The sequence below is a fragment of the Mustela nivalis genome (genome assembly GCF_964662115.1).
Source record: "Mustela nivalis genome assembly, chromosome: 9".
Classification (NCBI taxonomy): Eukaryota; Metazoa; Chordata; class Mammalia; order Carnivora; family Mustelidae; genus Mustela; species Mustela nivalis.
In genome coordinates this window covers 109,370,675-109,391,405 of record NC_139028.1, presented here as the reverse complement: position 1 = coordinate 109,391,405, position 20,731 = coordinate 109,370,675, and the positions used below count along the sequence as shown (strand labels likewise).

The following is a 20,731-nucleotide window of genomic DNA, read 5'->3' as shown; positions in this document are numbered from 1 at the left end:
TTAACCAAGTGAGCCACCCTGGTGCCCCATACATGGAATTTTTTTTTTTTTTTTTTACAATACATACTATAAATATGTTTTCCCTTCCTTATGATTTTCTTAATAACATTTTCTTTTCTCTATTTATTTATTGTAAGAATACAGCACATGATACACATACAAATATGTGTTAATCCACCATTTTCGTTATTGGTAAGGCTTCTGGCCCACAGTAGGCAATTATTAGTTAAGTTTTTGCAGAGGTAAAAGGTATACATCAATTTTCAACTGTGCAGGAGTCAGTGTCCCAATCCCTGCATTATCCCAAGTCACCTTGTAATATACTTCTGAGTTTAATTAATCAAACCCAAGGCAGTTGATCAAATCTCCAAATCCATAGGTAGTGGGTCAGTAGCACAACAACCTGGAATTATGACTGGCATCTGCAATTGTACGTTGTGGTGGAGATTGGTTTTGTGGAACTGAGCCCATAACCTATGGAATCTGATGCTGTATCTGAATAGATAGTGTTAGAATTGAGTTAAACTGAAGACCACCAGCTGGTGTGCAAGAATTGCCTGGTGGTGTGGGAACCCTCTCCCACACACACGTTGAAATGGGGTCAAAACCACTTTACAGATACACACGTACATGCATAGAGTGCTGAATCATTTGAAAGCAAGTGCTTGACATCACGATACTTGGTCCCTAAATACCCAGGACCTATCTCCTAAGAATAGCATTCTCCTATATAACTTACTAGCATAATTATATCACCAAATTTGTTCATATAATAATCCAGCCTGTAGTTCCACAGACACTCTGGGATCAAGCTCTAAATGTTTATCTTTCTTGGGAAGACAAAACTGTAAGAAGCTCTCAAATACATCAATCCTAATTATGTCCCAATGTTTATTATTTCATGAGAAAATTAGCCTAGATCTTGTGTTAGTTTGACATAGCACAGTTTAAACCATCTGTATATTTCAGGTAAAGCAAGGTTCCCCCCACACTGGGATGTTAAATGCAGATACTGACTTATTCAGAGAGACATAAACCTTGGCATGACTATATAACTACTATTTCTTTATCAGCTGGCCCACATTAATAATGTGAAGAGAGACCTTTGAAAACACTTTTCAGATATAAGCCATAAAACAAAATACCAATAATAAAAAGTGTATATACATGTATACACACACACACACACACACACACACACAATGGAATATTACTTAGCCATAAAAAATGAGATATATACACACACACACGCAGACACACATATATACATACACACACACACACACCATACCTTCTTTATCCATTCATCTCTCAATGGACACTTGGGTTGTTTCTGTATTTTGGCTATTGTGAATAATGCTGCAAAAAACATTCAGGTGCATATATCTTTTCAAATTATTGTTTTTGTTTTCTTTGGTGAGTGCCCAGTAGTGGAATTACTGGATCATATGGTATTTCTATTTTTAATATTTTGAAGAAACTCTATCCTGTTTTCCATAGTGATTACACCAATGTGCATTCCCACCAACTGTGCATGAGGGTCCCTTTTCTCCACATCCCCACCAACACTTGTTTCTTGTGTGTTTACTTTAGCCATTCTGACAGGTGTGAGGTGATAGTTCATTGTGGTTTTTGTTTGTTTGTTTGTTTTTTTAAACAAAACAAAGATGAACCTTTGAAACTTCATCAAAATCAAAAGCTTCTGCACAGACAAGGAAACAGTCAAGAAAACAAAGAGGCAACCCACAGAATGGGAGAAGATATTTGCAAATGATAGTACAGACAAAAGATTGATATCCAGGATCTATAATGAACTCCTCAAACTCAACACACACAAAACAGACAATCATATCAAAAAATGGGCAGAAGATATGGACAGACACTTCTCCAATAAAGACATACAAATGGCTATCAGACACATGAAAAAATGTTCATCATCACTAGCCATCAGGGAGATTCAAATTAAAACTACATTGAGATATCACCTTACACCAGTTAGAATGGCCAAAATTAGCAAGACAGGAAACAACATGTGTTGGAGAGGATGTGGAGAAAGGAGAACCCTCTTCCACTGTTGGTGGGAATGCAAGTTGGTGCAGCCTCTTTGGAGAACAGTGTGGAGATTCCTCAAGAAATTAAAAATAGAACTTCCCTATGACCCTGCAATTGCTCATTGTGGTTTTGAATTACATTTCCCAGATGATTAGTGATGTTGAGCATCCTTTCATGAATCTGCTAGGCATCTGTAACTCTTCTTTAGAGAAATGTTTATTTGTGTCTTCTGCTCAGTTTTTAATTGGATTATTGGGGATTTTTTTGGTGTTGAGTTGTAGAAGTTCTTTACATATGTTGGATATTAACCTTTTATTGGCAAGTATATTCTCCCATTCAGTAGATTGTCTTTTTGTTTTATTGACAATTTCTTTTGATGTGCAAAAACTTTTTATTTTGATGTCGTTCCAAGAGTTTATTTTTCCTTTTGTTTCTCTTGCCTCTGGGGACCTATATAGAAAAATACTGTTAAAATTGATGTCAGAGAAATTACTGCCTACGTTCTCTTCTAGGATTTTCATGGCTTCAGGGCTCACATTTAGGCCTTTAATTCATTTTGAGTTTGGTTTTGTGTGTGGTGTAAGAGAAGGGTCCAGTTTCACTCTTCTGCACTTTGCTGTCCAGTTTTCCCAACACTATTTGTAGAAGAAGTTTTTTCCCATTGCACATTCTGTTGAAGATTAATTGACCATATAACCATGGATTTATTTCTGTGCTATGTTTTCTGTTCTGTTGATATATGCTTCCGTTTTTGTGCCCACACCATTCTGCTTTGATTAATACTTTATAATATATCTTGAAATATGGAATTGTGATAATTCTGGCTTTGTTCTTCTTCAAGATTGCTTTGGCTATTCAGGGTCTTTTGTGGTTCCAAACACATTTTAGAATTATTTGTTCTAGTTCTGTGAAACATGCTGTGGGTATTTTGATAGGGACTGCATTAAATATGTTTATTGCTTTGGGTAGTATGGACATTTTAACAATATTTTTTCTCTCAACCCATGAGCATGGAATATCTTTTCATTAGTTTGCATCATCTTCAATTCTTTCACTAGTGTTTTACAGTTTTTAGAGTACAGGTTTTTCACCTGTATAGGTATTTTATTATTTTTTTGGTGCAATTCTAAACAACGGGATTGTTTTCTAAATTTCTCTTTCTGTTACTTCATTATTAGCATACAGAAATGCAATAGATTCCTATATATATGGGACACAAATGGAAAGCAGTTGACCTGAGCCTGTTCCTTAGCTAAAACAAACAAGGCTTTTTCCCTTTATAAACACCCTAATGCCCACAGGGATCAAGTCAGGGGCCTGTTTGTTCAAATCAAAAAGATTATGTACACTTCAGTCTACTTAATTCTCAGTTGGGAAACAGTTTTCCCCTTTCTTGCTGCCCACTGCAGGCTTCTTCTCCATTATGGGAAGAAACTCCTCACGTAGGAGCATCTCGGTCTATGCCATGAACTAGCCTGTGCTGGGCTCTGGCCCTTCCTTCTCCAAACATCTTGAAGGGTGGAGCAGGTGGTCAGGCTGTATTTTCAGCTGCAGACTTCCTGTTGCCCAACAGCACCTTATCCACAGACTGTGAGCAAGACTAAAATTCTTGCAAGATAATATTTGTTTTTCCTTTTTCAGTCCAAGCATTTTAGGACTTTCTTAGCTTTTTCCTTAAGATAACCTATTAATTGGGGGGTGAGGAAATGGTGGGGGGAAGTACAGGCATATATAACTGGAGGAAGGAAAAGGAGATTCTGCCTACTAGTTTATAGCTTTTGTTTTCCAAAAGTACAAAGAATCAGATCCCACTAAAGAAGTTACGATAAATGCTTCAGAAAGAGAAGTGTTCCTATTGTTTAGGAACAAAGGGGGATACGGAATGGAAGGAGTAGTCATGATAATTAAGAGCATAACAGATGTCTTTGGCAATCTTTAAGAAGATTCCTATGGTCCTGAGAAGAGAGGGGGCAGAGGGTCAGTGACAAAAGCTGAGGCAGATGGAGGACCTAGCTAAAACAATGAAGACCCAATGGTTGTTTTATGTCCAAAGAGTTTGGGTCTTCTTACTTTACAAGTGGATCCTTGGATAACCTGTTTTGATAAATGGTAGGATATGATTTTAAAAAATGCTTTGATAAGTGGTATGAAATGATTAAAAAAAATAAATTTTGATAACCAAAATTACTCCCCAATCCAGCTCTCCATCACTATATTAAACACCTGCTTTGCAGATTATGCCACAGGTAACAGGAAGACTTTCCACCTCTCAGCAGACAGAATGGTATCTTATAACAAGAAATTAACTTGAGTGACATCAGCAAGATGGTGGAATGGGAAGCCCCAAGCCCCTATTCTCCCATGGAGACACCAAATTAACAACATACGGACCAAAATGCCTTGAAAGCCCTCTGGAAACCAGTTAAGAAGTCACAGCACACTAGACAAGCCCATGGCCACGAAGAGATGCATCCAAATGGATGGGAAAACATGTGATACTTACTTTTCCCACCTGGCACAGTGTGATATAATGGGGAGGAAACTCCCAATTCCAGCTTTTTCCTCAGGAGGGAAAGAAAAATAGAGGCCCAGAGGCATGTGTCCAGCATTCTGGATTTTTGAGGGGCTACCAGAAGGATCGGTTTCTGTCTCATGGATTTTCATGAGGCAAACTGGCAGAGTTTGAGTGTGAGATTGGGGGGTCACTAAGAACATAGCAAGCACTGTGGCTTGTCATAGCTCCAGAGGGACTGTGGTACCTCAAATGGATGATGCAGAGGAAGAATGTGTGGGTTTCAGAGAAGAAGCAGGCAGACCTCTTTAACTGGGAGGTTTACACACACTTGCCCAGAGCAGATGCATCTCCAGAAAATGTTGGAAAGGTCCCCAGAATCTCTAGCCATGCTGATTGGCAACCGTCTTCCCCTTTATGATGCCAGTATGAAAGACTGGAGGAGGTGGTTTTGGTTTTGTTTTGTTTTCAAATGCCCAAATCTCACCAAAAGATCCCAAGACATGAAGAGAAACAGGAAAGCATGGCTCAACCAAACCAAAATAAATCTTTAGGAACTGACGCGAAGGAAAAGGAGAGTTTCACACTCACACTTATGACAACATTATTCACAACAGGCAAAGAAACAACCCAATACCAATGGCAGATGAATGAATTAACCACAAGTGGCGTATGCATACAGTGGAATATTATTCAGTCTTCAACAAGGAGATCCTATCACATGCTGCAATGCGGATGAAACTTGAGAACATCATGCTATGACATAAGCCAACTGGAAAAGGACAAATAAGATATGATTCTATGGTTGTGAGGTATCTAAAGTAGTCACATTCATAGTAACAGAGCCAGAATGATGGTTGCCAGGGGTTGAGGGGAGAAGAAATGGGGAATTGTCATTCAATGGGTATAAAGCTTCAGTTTTACAAAAAAAAAAACTGAAAAAGTTCTAGAGACCTGTTGCACAATAATGTGAACATACTTAACACTACTGAACTGTATACTTAAAAATGACTAAGGTAATAAATTTTATGCGTTTTTTTTTTTTTACCACAATTAAAAATAAAAACTAAAGGGGCACCTGGCTGGCTCAGTGGGTTAAGCCTCTGCCTTTAGTTCAGGTCATGGTCTCAGGGTCCTGGGATCGTGCCCCACATCGGGCACTCTGCTCAGTGGGGAGCCTGCTTCCCCCCCTGCCCCTGACTGCCTCTCTGCCTCCTTGTGATCTCTCTCTCTGTGTCAAATAAATAAATAAAAATCTTTAAAATAAAAATTATAAAAAAATAAAAACTAAAGAATTAATGAGCTAAAGAACAATAATTATTCGCTTCTTGCATGTTTGCCTTTATGCAGAAGCCACAGAAAAACTTTATTCTTTTAGATCAGTAGTTCTCAATGAGGAGATTTTGTCCCCTCTCCATAGAGGGACATTTGTCAATATTTGGTGACCTCGCATCTGGGGTGGGCAACATTTCTGGCATCTAGTGAGTAGGGGCCAGAGATCTTGCTAAACATCCTACAATGCACAGAACAGGACCCCTTGTTCTGCAACAAAAACTTACCCAAATCAAAAATTCATTAGTGCTTCTTTAGAGAAACCTGAATTATTAAGTGCGAGTGTTAACTACTCTGTCATTCCTTTCCCTCCAGGTTGGGTTGACAGAGTTCAGACTCTGGAAACAATAGATGGTCAAGGTGGGACGGGTCTAATTTGAGAGAATAGAGGGAGAAGCTTCTTGTTCAGATATTACTGAAGCCCCCCAAAAAAAGAAAAAGAAGGAGGAGGGTGCAGAGTGGGAGAGAGAAGCAGGGAGGGAGATTGGAATTGGGAGTTTGAGTGGGGTGGGTGTTGAGGGAAGGCTGTTGATAGACTCCTTTTGGGTCACTTGTCTGTATAGTTCTGCAGCAAGCACCTTGAAGTGTCATCTCATGTAATCCTCGTAACTCCTCTGAGATCATTTAAAGTTGTACTAGTAAGAGAGGAAGACAGACTGTGAGGGAATCTTTGCTTGGTCAGTCGACTTAATTGGTTATTACCACATTCCACTGAAGGGAAAGAGGTTGTGGTTGTCCCTTATGGAGCTAGGCTCCTTCTTTGTCAAAGCCTAGGGGAGAGCTGTACCCCCACTCTTTTACTGGCTGCTGGGATGGTGATAAGGGCACAGGGCGTGATGGGAAAACTACAGCAGACACCTTGGGAAAGGAGAAGGCACACCAGAAGCTCAGGAGCGAGAGGGTAGAGGTTCTTCTGTGGCTCTTCCATCGTTTCTGGGCGTGTCATTCCCTCTCTCTATTCATCTCTAGAATTTAAGAAAAGAGAATTGCATTTAGTAATCTGTGCCATTTGGTCCTGGAAACTAAGCCAACCTTAATGGTGTTTCTTAATTCTTTTTTTTGAAGTATGGAGTTAACTTGCAGAACCCACGTCCCCCTGAGGGGACAGTGATCATCCTGGTGTGTTCCCAGGTTCCTTCTGGCACTCCCCCAAGGGAAGGAAGAAGCTTATGGGATGGGGCTGTTTAGCTTCCTTGACTGGCTTTGGCATCGGTATCCTCGTCTGGCATATCGAAGTTGGCTTCCAAAGAGCACCCACCTGAGGGCTTGAGGGGGCACAGGACCTCTCTGTTTCACAAAACCGCCCCAAGTATGAGTTTGCCAAGTTTATGCATCCCCATCTGGTTTCACCACTTCCTAGAGATGTCCAACTTTTTCGGGGGACAGGGATCTATTGCTAGAGAGAGAAGCCAGAGAAGAAAGATAATTCTGTAGCAGCCAGTATCTAGGTAGTAGATGCAGAGAGGCTGGTTCAGCCTATCCAGAGCCCAGGGAACTGGAAAAAGGAAAACATACATAAGTAACAAAAAAAAAATCTTTCTATATTCTATTATTACTATTATTAGCTGTATATTATTGAGTGCTCCTTGAAAGCAGTGTAGTCAGACTATGGTTAGCTATATATTATTGAATATTATGATTTATCAATATCACTATTTCAGTCAATGTTACTATTATTAGTTACATATTATCGAACGCTCCTTGGAGGCAGTGAAAGACCTTCTATAAACATTTTCTCTAAACTTTATAACAAATCTCCTGTGTTGATATTGTTTCCCTATCTAAGAGATTTGAAAACGGAGTCACAGAGAAGAACACAGACTTGTCTAATGACAGAGCTAGTAAGTATTGGCCTGACAATACCCACACAGAGCTCCAGGAATCCTACGTCCTCACAGCCATTAGGTGGTTCTACGTGTGACTTTTCTGAAGATGCTAGGAGTTTCGAAAAAAAAGGAAGTGCAGACACATTTCACAAATCTACGATCTGTAAGTATCACATCCTGTGTGACTGGAAACTCTGGACTAAGGAAGGGCTGGTGACTTTCAAAAGATGAAGACAAGTAGAAAATTCTACAGGACTCTGTGACAGCCCAGAGTCACCGCCTCCCGGGAGTTTGTGAGCACTCGGCTGGAACCAGCAGGCTGGTCCACGGGCACAGGTAGGCATTGCTGAGAGACTGGTTTAAACTTCCCATTCCCCTGCTGTGCCTCCCTGTGGGAGATTTGATTGGAAGCTCCTGGAAAGAAGTTAAGAGGCAGGAGAGTATTTTGGAAACAGAATGAGAGGAGGGAAGGAGCAGTGTGTTGAACACTTTCTGCTGTTTTCTGTGTGATCTTGGGCCCCTTCCCTGAGCTCATGTGATTAATGGGAGCATAGTTCTTACCTCTATGGGCCCTGTGCAAACTAGACAGGTCCTGGGCTGAGAATGGTGCTGCAAACAGAGATCCAAGTTGAGCTTGCTGCTAAGATGGCTAATAGAGCTAATATCACAGGTACTGGTTCTTGAGGCCAGCAAACTGAGGGCCTGACCTTGAACCTGGGTTTCATGACTCCAGGTCCTGTTTCCATATTTCTGACTGCTGCTGCTTCTCCACCCTGAATCAACTCAGGCACAGGCTACCGAAGCAAGGTAGGATGATGAAGAAGTCGCGTGCTCTCATGAATTGTACAAAGTCTTCAGATTCAGAGAGACCTGGGGTCCTGTCCCAGTTCTTACATCTCCCCAGCTGTGTGAACCTACCTGAGTAACCATTATAACTGCAAATATTTTTTTGGCATTAACTCTTATAGGCACATAGGAAAAGCAGGTATTATTTCCATTCATAATAAACTTTTGGATTCCAAGTTTCCCTAATTATGACATGGTTTTGCTAACTAAAGAACTAACATACAGAGTTGTTGAAAGATGAAAGGCGCTATAGGATGGGGTAACCTGGCTCACTCCGTCAGTAGAACACATGACTTTTGATCTCAGGGTCATGAGTCAAATTCCCAGATAGGGTGTATAGCTTACTTGAAAGAAAGAAAGAAAGAAAGAAAGAAAGAAAGAAAGAAAGAAAAGATACTACAGGATAATGTCCAGTAGAATACAATAAAAAATACCTAGGATCAGTCCTAGTAAGTATTACTTATTGGACGAGAAAATGAACAGTTAGTGTGAGATGTGCCGAACCCGAATAGGAAAATGTTGACAAAGAGAACCCTTACTGCGTCTCATGACTGGTAGGGAAGTTTGGGGGTGCAATCCATGGAATATTTGGCAATTCAGTTGTTGCAGGTAGAACCAGAAGAAAGAGAGATTTCTACATATTGTAAGTTTTTTGTGACCATTTGCCTCTGGACATTGAGACCTCTCACAATTGGTGCTTCTGCTTCCCTGTGGTATGTCTCTTATCTCTAATGAATAGACTGGGCCAAAGACTGTACAAAAAAGTATTCATGGTGGGGCCCCTGGGTGGCTCAGTGGGTGAAAGTCTCTGCCTTTGGCTCAGGTCATGATCTCAGGGTCCTGGGATCAAGTCCCACATTGGGCTCTCTGCTCAGTGGGGAGCCTGCTTCCCCCTCACTCTCTGCCTGATGCTCTGCCTACTTGTGATGTCCCTCTCTCTCTCTGTGTCAAATAAATAAATAAAATCTTAAAAAAATATTCATGGTACCAAATTTTTGTGCTTTTTATAGCTCTCTATGCTGTCCATTTCCTTCCCAAGGATAGATCAAGTCAGGACTAATGGGAAAATACTGAGGAGACTTGAGAGCTCTATACTTTTTAAAAGCTGAGTTTATTTTCTTTCCCAGTGCTAGTGACCCCATCGTATCACAGCCCATGGCCAATCAGACCATCATAGTTCTGACACCAAATGGCATCAACTTTCCCAAAACGGAGGATCCCAAACCCACCAACCAGAGGCAAGACAGCCTAGAGAAACATCTAAAGGCAGATGTCAAAATTCTTGGGGTAAGTCCAATTAAGAATTTGCTGGACTGGAATGGGGAGGGGGTCCAGGAAAGTCTTGGGACTACACGGTGAGCACAGAGACTCTCAAACTTTGCCTGAGGAATTCCAGGTTGATGGGCAGGCCAATGGAAGCCCCCTGGAGGGCCATCTGAACCTTCCCCAGACATAAGATGATATGAAAAGTGTATTTCTCCTATTCTGAATCTGATCAACTCACTTTTTGTTGATGTTTCTGTATTTTTGCAATAGCACACTTCTCAACATTTTCTTTAAAAAAAAAAACACTTTATTGAGGAATAATTGGCCTACAAAAAGCTGTATATCTATTTTTTTTTACAAAAGTAATGGGGCAAATAATATGTGTTAATAATAATAATAATAAAGTGATGGTAAATAATTACATATTTTAGGTACTTTTTTTCTGTGTTTACCAACTGCAAGCTTAATAATATGATTTTTAAGGGAATTTTTCCCTCACCACAAATTATAGGACAAATAAACCTCCTTCCCCTTTTTTCTCCTTCCCTTTTGAGAACAGAGATAGTTGCCTTTTGCTGGCTTCTCTCCTCTTGTGCATGATTTATTAAAGAAGCTCTGTGGGTATGTCTGGGTGGCTCAGTTGGTTAAGTGTCTGCCTTCAGCTCAGGTCATGATCCCAGGGTCCTGGCTCTACATTGGGTTCTCTGCTTGGCGAGGAGCCTGCTCCTTCCTCTCCCTCTGCCTACTGCTCCCCTTGCTTGTGCTTGCTCTCTGTCAAAGGACTAGGAGGGAACTAAAGAGCTCTGCCTCTTGGAGTCATCTCTGCATTTATATGATCTAAGTTTGCACAACCCAGTGGGAGCGATTGCCTTGCCTCTAATATACGATCCTGTGGATTACTGTGAGGCTTGTAGGACATAATGTTTGGAAAACTTTGGCTTTGTAAATATTAGCAGAGCCATAAGTGAGGTGGACTTCAAGGAGGAAAACTTGGTCACTTGGAAGCCAAGATCCTCAGCTGCAGGGACATGGACTGGAGGGGTCACAGTGAAACTCAGAACTGGCCAGAGGGCCAGGCTCTCTGTTGTATCCAGTGGGGCCTGGGGGATGTAAGGAGGCACGTCCACACCACCAGGGCTAAGACAGCGTGAGGGGTTTCAGATATCCCCTCTTCGCATATGAGGTAGAAAGCAAGTTAATAGCAACAGATTCAGAGAGCCAGGGGAAACAGTGTTGCAGGGAGCTGGGAGCTGGCGCCACATGAGCAGACACGGGCAGAGAGCCAGAGATGCCTGAAGACTTGCTGAACACTTGTCAGGTGTCCTGAGACAGTAGTTGTCTGCGGCACAGCAACATCTCTTCCAAAGTATATTTGCAGAGTTCTCACTCCGGAGCTTTTCAAAGTCTGTATCCTTGCTGGAGTCCTGCAGAGAGTGATAATGCACGAGCACCGTGGGAGAGAGAAAGACGTCTTGCCTTTCCAAATGCTGATGTTAATTCTCTATCTCCATCTCCCTTCTTCTTCCAACAGACCATCCAGATCCTGTGTGGGGTGATGGTGTTGAGTTTGGGAATTATTTTGGTATCTGTTCCCTCTTCTCCACAATTTGCCCCGACGCTTTCTGCCCTGTTGAAGGCTGCTTACCCATTCATAGGAGCCCTGTGTGTGAGTAGAGATCCTTAGGAGGATGGGGGGAAGTTGGGGCAGAGGGAAAAGGGGGAAGAAATCCTTGAGGATTTCACAAGTTTGTCCTGTTATCTGTTCCAAGGTCCCATCAAAGATACTACATTACATTAATCACTGTGTCTCCCTTAGCTCCTCTATACTTTCTCAGACTTCTCCTTGGGGATGTTGGTGGTCTTGAGTAGCAAGGGCCAGGATTTTTTTTGAATTTTAGCATGTTCCTAAATTGGGGTTCACATGATACTTTTTTCTCATATTCAGACTAATTGTGATGGATTTCCAGGTAGAAGGGACAGAGGTGAGGTGTCCTATTGAGGACATAATGCTATCAACATGATTTGTCACTGAGCACATTAACCTTAACCCTGAGGCTGAGGTGGAGTTGGCAGGTTCTTCTGCTGTGGAGTCACCTCTTCCCTCCTTTTTCCATACTCTACTCTTCAAGAGCAAGTCATGAATCACAGCCCATGTTGGTAGAGGCACCTCGTTCAATTTTGAAGACCCAGGCTTAATTTAGGCAGATCTGAAGTACTTAAGGCTGGGGCTGTGGGATCTACAACTTTTCTTTTCTCCCTGTTTTGTCATTGTTAAAGGATTTTCTGTTATTTCATTGCCCCAAATAAATTAGGTCACGAATATTGTAAAATAGTATCTTTGACTTTCGGAACACAGCCTTAATGATTCACTGTGTCCAGCTTTGTCTTCTCTCTGATCTCAGCCACCCCTCCACCTAAACCGGGGAGCCACCAACTTAACATTTGTGTCTCCGTCCTCCCATATCTGTTAACTGTCCTCACTCTCTTCTTTTTCTATACCATTGCTTTCATATTTTTCTCTACATAATGTCTAACTCCAAAACTTCCTTCTGCCATTAAAACAAACACCCCCTTTCCTGACTCGTAAGGCCCTCATTTTGGTTACTGGGATATATTCTTACTTGTATCTGCCTTTGTTCATGCTTTTCTGAATACTCTGTGGGAAAAAGAGTCACATCTCTGTAATTAATTGGGCCTTACATTGTAGGTCAATGGTTTTTTAAGACTGTTTCCATAGGAGTTTTCCATAAACACCATGATAATAACATTGTAGCTTCACCTGTACATAGACACTGACTTCACCATTGTCTCTCCTTTCTGAACAGTTTGTCATTTCTGGAATTCTATCAATCATCATGGAGAAAAAGTCAACTAAGCCTTTGGTAAGTATGAGAAGCAAACCCTACAACTCATGGATTGAAATGAAATTGAAGGAGAACTCTTCAAGATCAATCTCTTTACCTTGCAGAGTAGGAAACTGAGTTTCAGAGCAGGCATGTGGCATAGTCAGGAATTGAACTTGGCTCATTGATATTCCTGCCCAGTGCACAGTCCTCCAACCACTGTGCCCTTAATCACAGTCTTCATTCAGGGTGTTGTATTATCCCCTAGATCAGCTCCCAGGAATCTATTCTAGAAAAAGTCTGTCTCCTTATACTGTCCTTTTCACAGTAACTGGCCTTCAATTTTAGATCTTCAATGACAAAGAAGGTGACAGCATTATAAAGAGGTCTTTTTGTTGTGGATTCACTGTGTAAGCCCATCTGTCCAAACCCTTGAGAACACCCAGTCAAAATGTTATTCATGTTAGGACTTATCTCTCATTCTTTTATCTATCTAATCTAAAAACTATTACTTTTCTTGGATTTGAGTATGACCTCTCAGGTCCTAAAAGTTGTCATTAGTCATTGGCATTGGCTAAGAAGACAACTTTACCTGCATTTAACTCTTCCAGGAAAACCAGAACTGGGAGTGGCAGGGAGAGGAAAGCTGCATTATAGGGAGAAGATTTCTAATCTGTAAATGTTCACCAAGTCTTCACTCAATCCTAGACCCCTCAAATAGTCTGATGTTGGGAGTCATGGGTAAGAATGACATATAACACAGTTGCACAGAAATTCAATTTGGAAACTCTGCCTACAAACATTTCCTGAAGATAGCAGGAAATTAGAGAGAGTGCTCAAGGGCATGCCAATCTATCTCTTTTTTCCCACCAGAATTTAGAGAGTGATCACTTGGAACCCTCACTTATCCTCCAAACTGCTGGATCCGTGCTGTCCAGTAGAACCTCTGGTGACAATAGAGAGGAGGGCAGTCTTATTGCCTGGGCTGGTGGTCACACGTTGCAACCGATAGCTTGAAATGTGGCTACTGAAATCAAGAAACTGAATTTTAAATTTTAAATTTTCCTTAATATTACTTTAAATACAAAGAGTCCATGGTGCTAGTGACAACCATGTTGGGTAGTACAATTCAAGAATAGTGTTTCTAGATTTGTGGGGAGGAAGCTTATGGGGTTCTTACTTCAGAGAAGAACAAGACCAGAGTGAATAGGGCAGCAAACTCAAGGATCTAGGGTGTGGTTTTGGGATATGCTCAGGCCCACCAGATTAATCTGTCCTGTAGTAAATTCTACTGGGGTCACACATGATACCAGCCCTTTTGGAGCCTGGAGCCAGAGGAAACCTAAATCATTCTAAGAAATATATCCTCTGGAATTCATGACTGTCGTTGGCTGTAAGGAGGCCAAGGAGCATATACTGTAGTCATTGTTTTAGGAAACTTGGGGTTAGGAGGAGAAAAAATACCCTGCCTCTTCTCTTCTGTGCCCCAAAGCTCCAACTGCTGAGCCACTGGATGGGATTATGTAATATTCTAATCTGTGGTTACTGGGTGTGCCCTGGACTACACTTACCCATAAATAGAGATTTCAGGATAATCCTAGATCAATTCCCCCTTCTGTGAAGTGGGGTAGGAAGGAACATATTTCTGAGATCATTTTATTCATTCCCCTCCCTCACCTTATAAACGTAGAAATGAAACCAGAGAGGGAAGTGAAATTAGGGAACTGAGCACTCCAGAAAATGGAGAGGGTCTCAGGCAAAGCTACCACAGGGACCTCAGTTTCCTGACATACAGTCTGATCCTTTACCTCACACTGCTGCTAACGTGTTACACAACCCTTGGACCGGGGTTAGAAGTCCAGCTACACTCATTCATATGGAGCCCTGCCTGTGACCACCAGAGCCTGTCCACTCCAGGACTCACCTAAGCCTGAGGACTATGTTCCCACACTCATCTTTGGGAATATGTGTGTATTGAAGAGAGTCATATGCTAGGAAGAATAGCTTGCTTCATCTGCCTCTTTTGTGTGGTGGACAGCTTCCTTGAGGGGTTTCTGAATGAGTCGGGGGAGAGAGAAATCATATCTGCCTTTGGTCATACTTTTTTGGGAATTCTGCAGGCACGGCCCCATGAAGCCCTGCTTTCAGTCCCAAATAAAGAATTTAGAAGAGCGGGCACCTGGGTGGCTCAGTGGGTTAAGCCGCTGTCTTCGGCTCAGGTCATGATCTCGTGTCCTGGGATCGAGTCCCGCATCGGGCTCTCTGCTCGGCAGGGAGCCTGCTTTCTCCTCTCTCTCTCTCTGCCTGCCTCTCTGCCTACTTGCGATCCCTCTCTGTCAAATAAATAAATAAAATCTTTAAAAAAAAAAAAAAAAGAATTTAGAAGAGCAATATCCTCTGCCACCTACCGAAGTCCTGCCTAGGGAGAAACTTTCATACATTCATTCACTTAGCCAACATTTACCTGCTAGGTTCAGAGATGTTGCTGAGTACTAGGGAAGATGTCTCCTGGTTTAAGTCTACCGGTGCTAGATCCCCTGAGGGACAAAAATAAGAAAAAAATTTTTGCAGTGCATTGGCAAAGAGGGATAAAAGGCACGTGTTGGTCATTGACGGTGATTCTTACTCAGCCTTTGTCTTTCAGGCTCAGAGCAGCGTGGCTGCGAACATTCTGGGTTCTCTGTTTGCTCTTACGGGTTTTATTCTCCTCTCGGTCAACCTGGCTGCTTTGGATCCTGCCTTTTGGAAGTGCGAATTGAACAAAGAGGACAAAGCACCTGCAGGGGATTACTTTTACCATTATATGCACCCATATATTAAAAATGAATGTTTCATGGCCAAAACTACTCTGGCTGTAAGTATTTTTAGGCTGAGATAAAGGCGTTAAGCTCTAAGGTTACATACCAGTGATAGGGAATGGAAGAGTCAATGTCAAATCAAGTTGATGATGAAGAATGAAAACTTACTGTTGATAGAGTTTCTTTTTTTTTTTTTTTAAAGATTTTATTTATTTATTTGACAGAGAGAGATCACAAGTAGGCAGAGAGGCAGGCAGAGAGAGAGGAGGAAGCAGGCTCCCTGCCGAGCAGAGAGCCCGATGTGGGACTCAATCCCAGGACCCTGAGATCATGACCTGAGCCGAAGGCAGCAGCCCAACCCACTGAGCCACCCAGGCTCCCTTGTTGATAGAGTTTCTTAATAATCAAAGTAATTCTGTTGTTAGAGATATAAAATAGGAGTTTGTCCAACCAAAAATCTTGGCACATAGAATGGTAAATTAAGAAAGGCAAAGACACCAGGAAGACCTAAGTGGTCAAAAAGCATGGAAAGTATGTGTGCTGGGCTTTAACTCAGTCTGAGGGAACTCAGTGCTGGGCTAACTCACAGCACTGAGTTCTGATTAACAGGATTGATCGGGGAGAAGGCAATATCACTGTTGTTTGTGATAACTTATAGGGGTGGGATTTATTAAATTCGGAAATAAGGATGTAGGAAGGTGGAGAATGGGAACTGACTATGATTGTCATTATTGAAAAAAAGAAAAGAATGAAGTTTGGCTAATAGAAAAAATGTCTTCAGCTGAAGCATTAAAGAGTATGTGTATGGTCAGAAAACACTGAGAAAGACCCAGGCAACATATGAGTAAAGAGACTGCTGCCTATCTGTTGTCCCACAATCACAAAAGTGAGTTAGGTCAAGGCACGGTTGGAGGATGGCCAGATGCTAACAGCTGGTCAAGCACGCACTTGCACACGGCTCCTTGTGGACCTGGCCCCAGGCGCTTCTCTCCAGGTTCATGATATTACAATGAGAAAAGGTACATGCAAATGAGGTTGATAACAATTGGCATAAAGCAACACATGAAGTAGGCAGCCCCACCTTGGGAAAAATTCTGGAGAGAAAATTGGGAGGGATTTGTGGAATGGATAAAATATGAATTCATGAGGGATAATTTTGCTTTATAAATAAAGGAATTATACTGCACCTGCTTGCTGGGACAGTTTCTAATTAATGTAAACAAGTTGTACTTCCTCTTGAACTGTACATAAATGGGCTAGAGGTTTATGCAATCACATTTTCTCTCCTGTCCTATCAGGTTGCCTGATCTGCATGAAGGATGCCTCAGGACAGAAATGGTAGAACTTAGCCTTTTGGCATAGTATCTTTTTTGAGTTGGTGTGGATTGTTAGCAATGGAGGCCGATCTCTTTATGCTATGTTTATTGCCTTGATTTTTCTTTCTCTTACCGACATTAAGAAAGGCTAAGGAAGCTCATCCAGCCCATTCAAAATGTTGAATTTTACAAAGGGTTTGCACCACTGAGGTCAAACTTCATTGTTCTCAGGTGTCTCTGAGAAGGAAATATCATTGTGCACATTTGATAAATGTGGAGACTTCAGGTTCACACACTATGTCTCAGTGGGATAAGAAACGATGCACAAAGTGGGTTATGTGTAGCTGATGTAGTTCTGCTCATCTGCCTCTCAAGGGAATAAATAAGCAAAGGGATTAAATAAAAGCCAATCACTAGGCTAGGAACGAGCATTGTTGATGTTCTGCCTTCATCTTCTGAGGGTTGAGGCAGTCTTCACCTCTATGGTCAACACTGAATAAGGCATGAAGGTGTCAGTTGATTCAAGCACCACCAACCTTGTATTTCCTGAATTTCAGGGAACTCTGTCTGTGATGCTAATTTGCACGGTGCTGGAGCTCTGCCTGGCTGTGCTCGCTGCTGTGGTTTGGTGGAAAAAGGCTCACTCCAACTTCACTGGGGTGAGTGTGCTGGCCTGCCTCCCTAAGTCCTGCCAGGTGTATCTCAAGTTCTGGGTTGTGTTGAGCAATGTCAGCAAGACTGGCAGAAGGGTCAGCAGTCGTCAGTTACAAGATACACATAAGAGATGGCGACTTGATGGGGGTGGAAGACTGATAAGTAATGCAGATGGCAATTGAATAGCTGACTAGCTAAGTTATGGTTGAACCTGAAAAATTGTCTGGTTTATAGATGCAGAAATATGTAAATTAAATGACTTGCTCAGCATTGTGTATGAGTTTCTGCTCAGGCCCCCAGAACCTGGTTTGTGTCTTTATCAGACTGGAACACTTTCTACCACAGACCTAGTCTCTCTCACAGCCTTGACTTGATCAAGGGCATTTGCATACATGACTGGATTTGCTACATGTCCTTATGCTCTGGTTTCCCTTCTGTGATTTTTTAAATTTAATTTTATTTTATTTCTTTTCAGTGTTCCAGAATTCATTCTTTATGCACCATACTCAGTGCTCCATGCAATACGTGCCCTCCTTAATACCCACCACTAGGCTCACCCAACTCTCCAACCCCCTCCCCTCCAAAACCCTCAGTTTGTTTCTTAGAGTCCACAGTCTCTCATGATTCGTCTCCCCCTCCAATTTTCCCCAGCTCAGCTGTCCTCTCCATCTTCCAGTGTCCTCCATGATATTTGTTATGCTCCACAAATAAGTGAAACCATATGATAATTGACTCTCTCTGCTTGACCTATTTCACTCAGCATAATCTCTTCCAGTCCCATCCATGTTGATACAAAAGTTGGGTATTCATCCTTTTTGATGGAGACATAATACTCCATTGTATATATAAACCATATCTTCTTTATTCATTTGTCCACTGAAGGGCATCTTGGTTCTTTCCACAGTTTGGTGACCGTGGTCATTGCTGCTATAAACATTGGGGTACAGTTGGCCCTTCTTTTCACTACATCAGTATCTTTGGGGTAAATACCCAGTAGTGCAATTGCAGGGTCAGAGGGAAGCTCTATTTTTAATTTCTTGAGGAATCTCCACACTGTTTTCCAAAGTGGCTGCACCAACTTGCATTCCCACCAACAGTGTAAGAGGGTTCCCCTTTCTCCATATCCTCTCCAACACTTGTTGTTTCCTGTCTTGTTAATTTTGGCCATTCTAACTGGTATAAGGTGGTATCTTAATGTGGTTTTGACTTGACTTACCCTGATGGCTAGTGATGATGAACATTTTTTCATGTGTCTGTTCACCATTTGTATGTCTTCTTTGGAGAAATGTCTGTTCATGTCTTCTGCCCATTTTTTGATGTGGTTATCTGTTTTGCATGTGTTAAGTTTGACGAGTTCTTTATAGATCTTGGATATCAGCCCTTTGTCTGTACTGTCATTTGTGAATATCTTCTCATGTTCCATGGGTTGCCCCCTTCCTGTGATGTTAAAATTCTTTTCTCACTTAAAAGATACTTTTAAAAAAATAGTTGTTTCAAATTCTATGGGACAGAACTCTACCACCACCATGGACTTGTGGCTTCATTTCACTGAAATAAAAAGCATTAATTTATCCAGATTGTATTACAGAAAGCAGAATGACTATTGAGCCACACTTATTTAAAGAACTTAATAACATACTATATTCATCTTGTAATATATATGTATATACACACACACAAAGATGGAAGAAGTGACATTGATATTTATATCTAGATATAAATGTAGATACAAGTGTATATGTATAATATATATCTATTATATGTGTATGTATATATATGAAACTGAACCTGAGTGAAGTCTGAAGAACTAACATAAAGAACTAACATATTTTGTTTCCTTTAGAGTGTGCTTTTCTTGCCTCAGAGTTACAAGAATAAATCTGGCGTACCCTTGGCAAAATCCTTAAAGGCATCTTCTGACCCTGGATACGAAGAACTATTGACTTCTTAGGAGAAATATTCATCAGGAATTTGGTTTTATGATGCTATATAAAAACCAACCAAAGAAACTGAACTCAAGAAAGCAAATTTTGAATTCTCTGAAATGTAGGCTTTTATATAATGAACACCGAAAATATATGTCTTTTTTTTCTTGTTATTGAATATTTGTGTTCAATGGGGGTCTCTTCATTTGCCATTAGGCAAAGTGCAAATGTGTAAATTACAATGCCTAGACTGCCTAAACTGCAAAACAGAGATTTCCCAAGAAACTAGACAGAAATGTGATTCAGGGGTCATGGTGAAGTAAAGGAGACAACTCCTTCTTGTCCTCCTTAATTGTCAATGGGAGTTCACCCAGTAATGGTGGTGTTCAGACTCTTTCATGGTAGACACTAGTGTTGCATCACATGATTATCCTCGTTATAGCTTGCAAACAAGCCCCCCACAATTAAGTCTCAGGAGCTATGTGAGTAACTAGCTTCCAAATAAAATCTTTATTCAATTTCTATGATGTGTGTTTTTTCAACACCACCAAGCCATTAACTCAATCCTCACACTATCTATCTACCTGGAGATAGCATCAAACCCCACACAGGTTAAGGGCTCAGTGGCTACAGATGGAAGTTCTCAAGACCCCCTCCTTGGCTCAATTAATTTGTCAGAGTGGCTCACAGAACTCAGAGAACCATTTAACTTACTGGATTACCAGTTTAGTATAAGAGGATATAACTCTAGAATAGCCATAGGGAAAAGAAACAGAGGGCAAGGAATGGGAAGGGGTGTGGAGCACCACTGTCCCTGAATCTCCCTAGGTTTACCAAGAAGCTATCCCAATCCTATCCTTTTGGTGGTTTATTGAGACTTTGTTACACACGTAAGATTGATCAAATCATCATCCCCTGGTGATTAAACTCAGTTTTTAGCCCCTCTTCCCTTTCTAGATGTCGGGGGTGGGGGCTAGGTGGACTAAAAATTACAATCCTCTAATTGTAAGGTTGGTTCCTCTGCTTGGAGGGCTCCACAACCTAACCTTAGGTTCTCTGAGGTCTTTCCCAAAGTCAACTCATTAACATAAAAAAATACATCTTTGCTGTTCTTTCACTTAGGAAATTCCACAGATTTGTTCCAGGAACTGGAAGGAAGGATAAATATATATTTTTCTTATTAAAAATATCACAAAATCATCATTACATATTTTTGGAAACTCATTTTTTTTTCTTTTCCTTTTAAATACTGAGTAAGTCAACAGTGATAGATATAAACCTAAGCTTGAACTCTGTTCTCCCTCATCAGCTACTCAAACAAAACAAGCAAACAAAGGTTAACCAGAATATTTATGAAGAGA

General features: G+C 41.2%; 1 protein-coding gene across 5 annotated transcripts; it reads left to right on the top strand.

Annotated features, from left to right (window-relative positions):
• Positions 1 to 7,863: 7,863 nt before the first annotated feature.
• Positions 7,864 to 19,892, top strand: LOC309840840 (membrane-spanning 4-domains subfamily A member 6D-like). Of its 5 annotated transcripts, XM_082683343.1 has the most exons (8): positions 7,864 to 8,058; positions 8,456 to 8,529; positions 9,696 to 9,855; positions 11,366 to 11,500; positions 12,660 to 12,716; positions 15,322 to 15,531; positions 17,349 to 17,450; positions 19,289 to 19,892. In XM_082683343.1, exons 3-8 carry the CDS (start codon positions 9,724 to 9,726, stop codon positions 19,394 to 19,396), a joined length of 744 nt encoding a protein of 247 aa, XP_082539469.1. In that variant the 5' UTR covers positions 7,864 to 8,058; positions 8,456 to 8,529; positions 9,696 to 9,723; the 3' UTR covers positions 19,397 to 19,892. The 5 variants fall into 5 exon arrangements, with proteins under 5 accessions (XP_082539469.1, XP_082539468.1, XP_082539472.1 ...); XM_082683342.1 differs by lacking the exon at positions 8,456 to 8,529; XM_082683344.1 differs by lacking the exon at positions 8,456 to 8,529 and having other exon boundaries at positions 7,978 to 8,058; positions 9,702 to 9,855.
• The last annotated feature ends 839 nt before the right edge of the window (positions 19,893 to 20,731 follow it).

Excerpts from the sequence above, each read along its gene's own strand:
- LOC309840840 (XM_082683342.1), top strand. The coding sequence starts at position 9,724 with ATGGCCAATCAGACCATCATAGTTCTGACACCAAATGGCATCAACTTT. Across the intron at positions 11,501-12,659 it reads CATTCATAGGAGCCCTGTGT|TTTGTCATTTCTGGAATTCT; the intron begins GTGAGTAGAGAT and ends CTTTCTGAACAG. Across the intron at positions 15,532-17,348 it reads TGGCCAAAACTACTCTGGCT|GGAACTCTGTCTGTGATGCT; the intron begins GTAAGTATTTTT and ends CCTGAATTTCAG.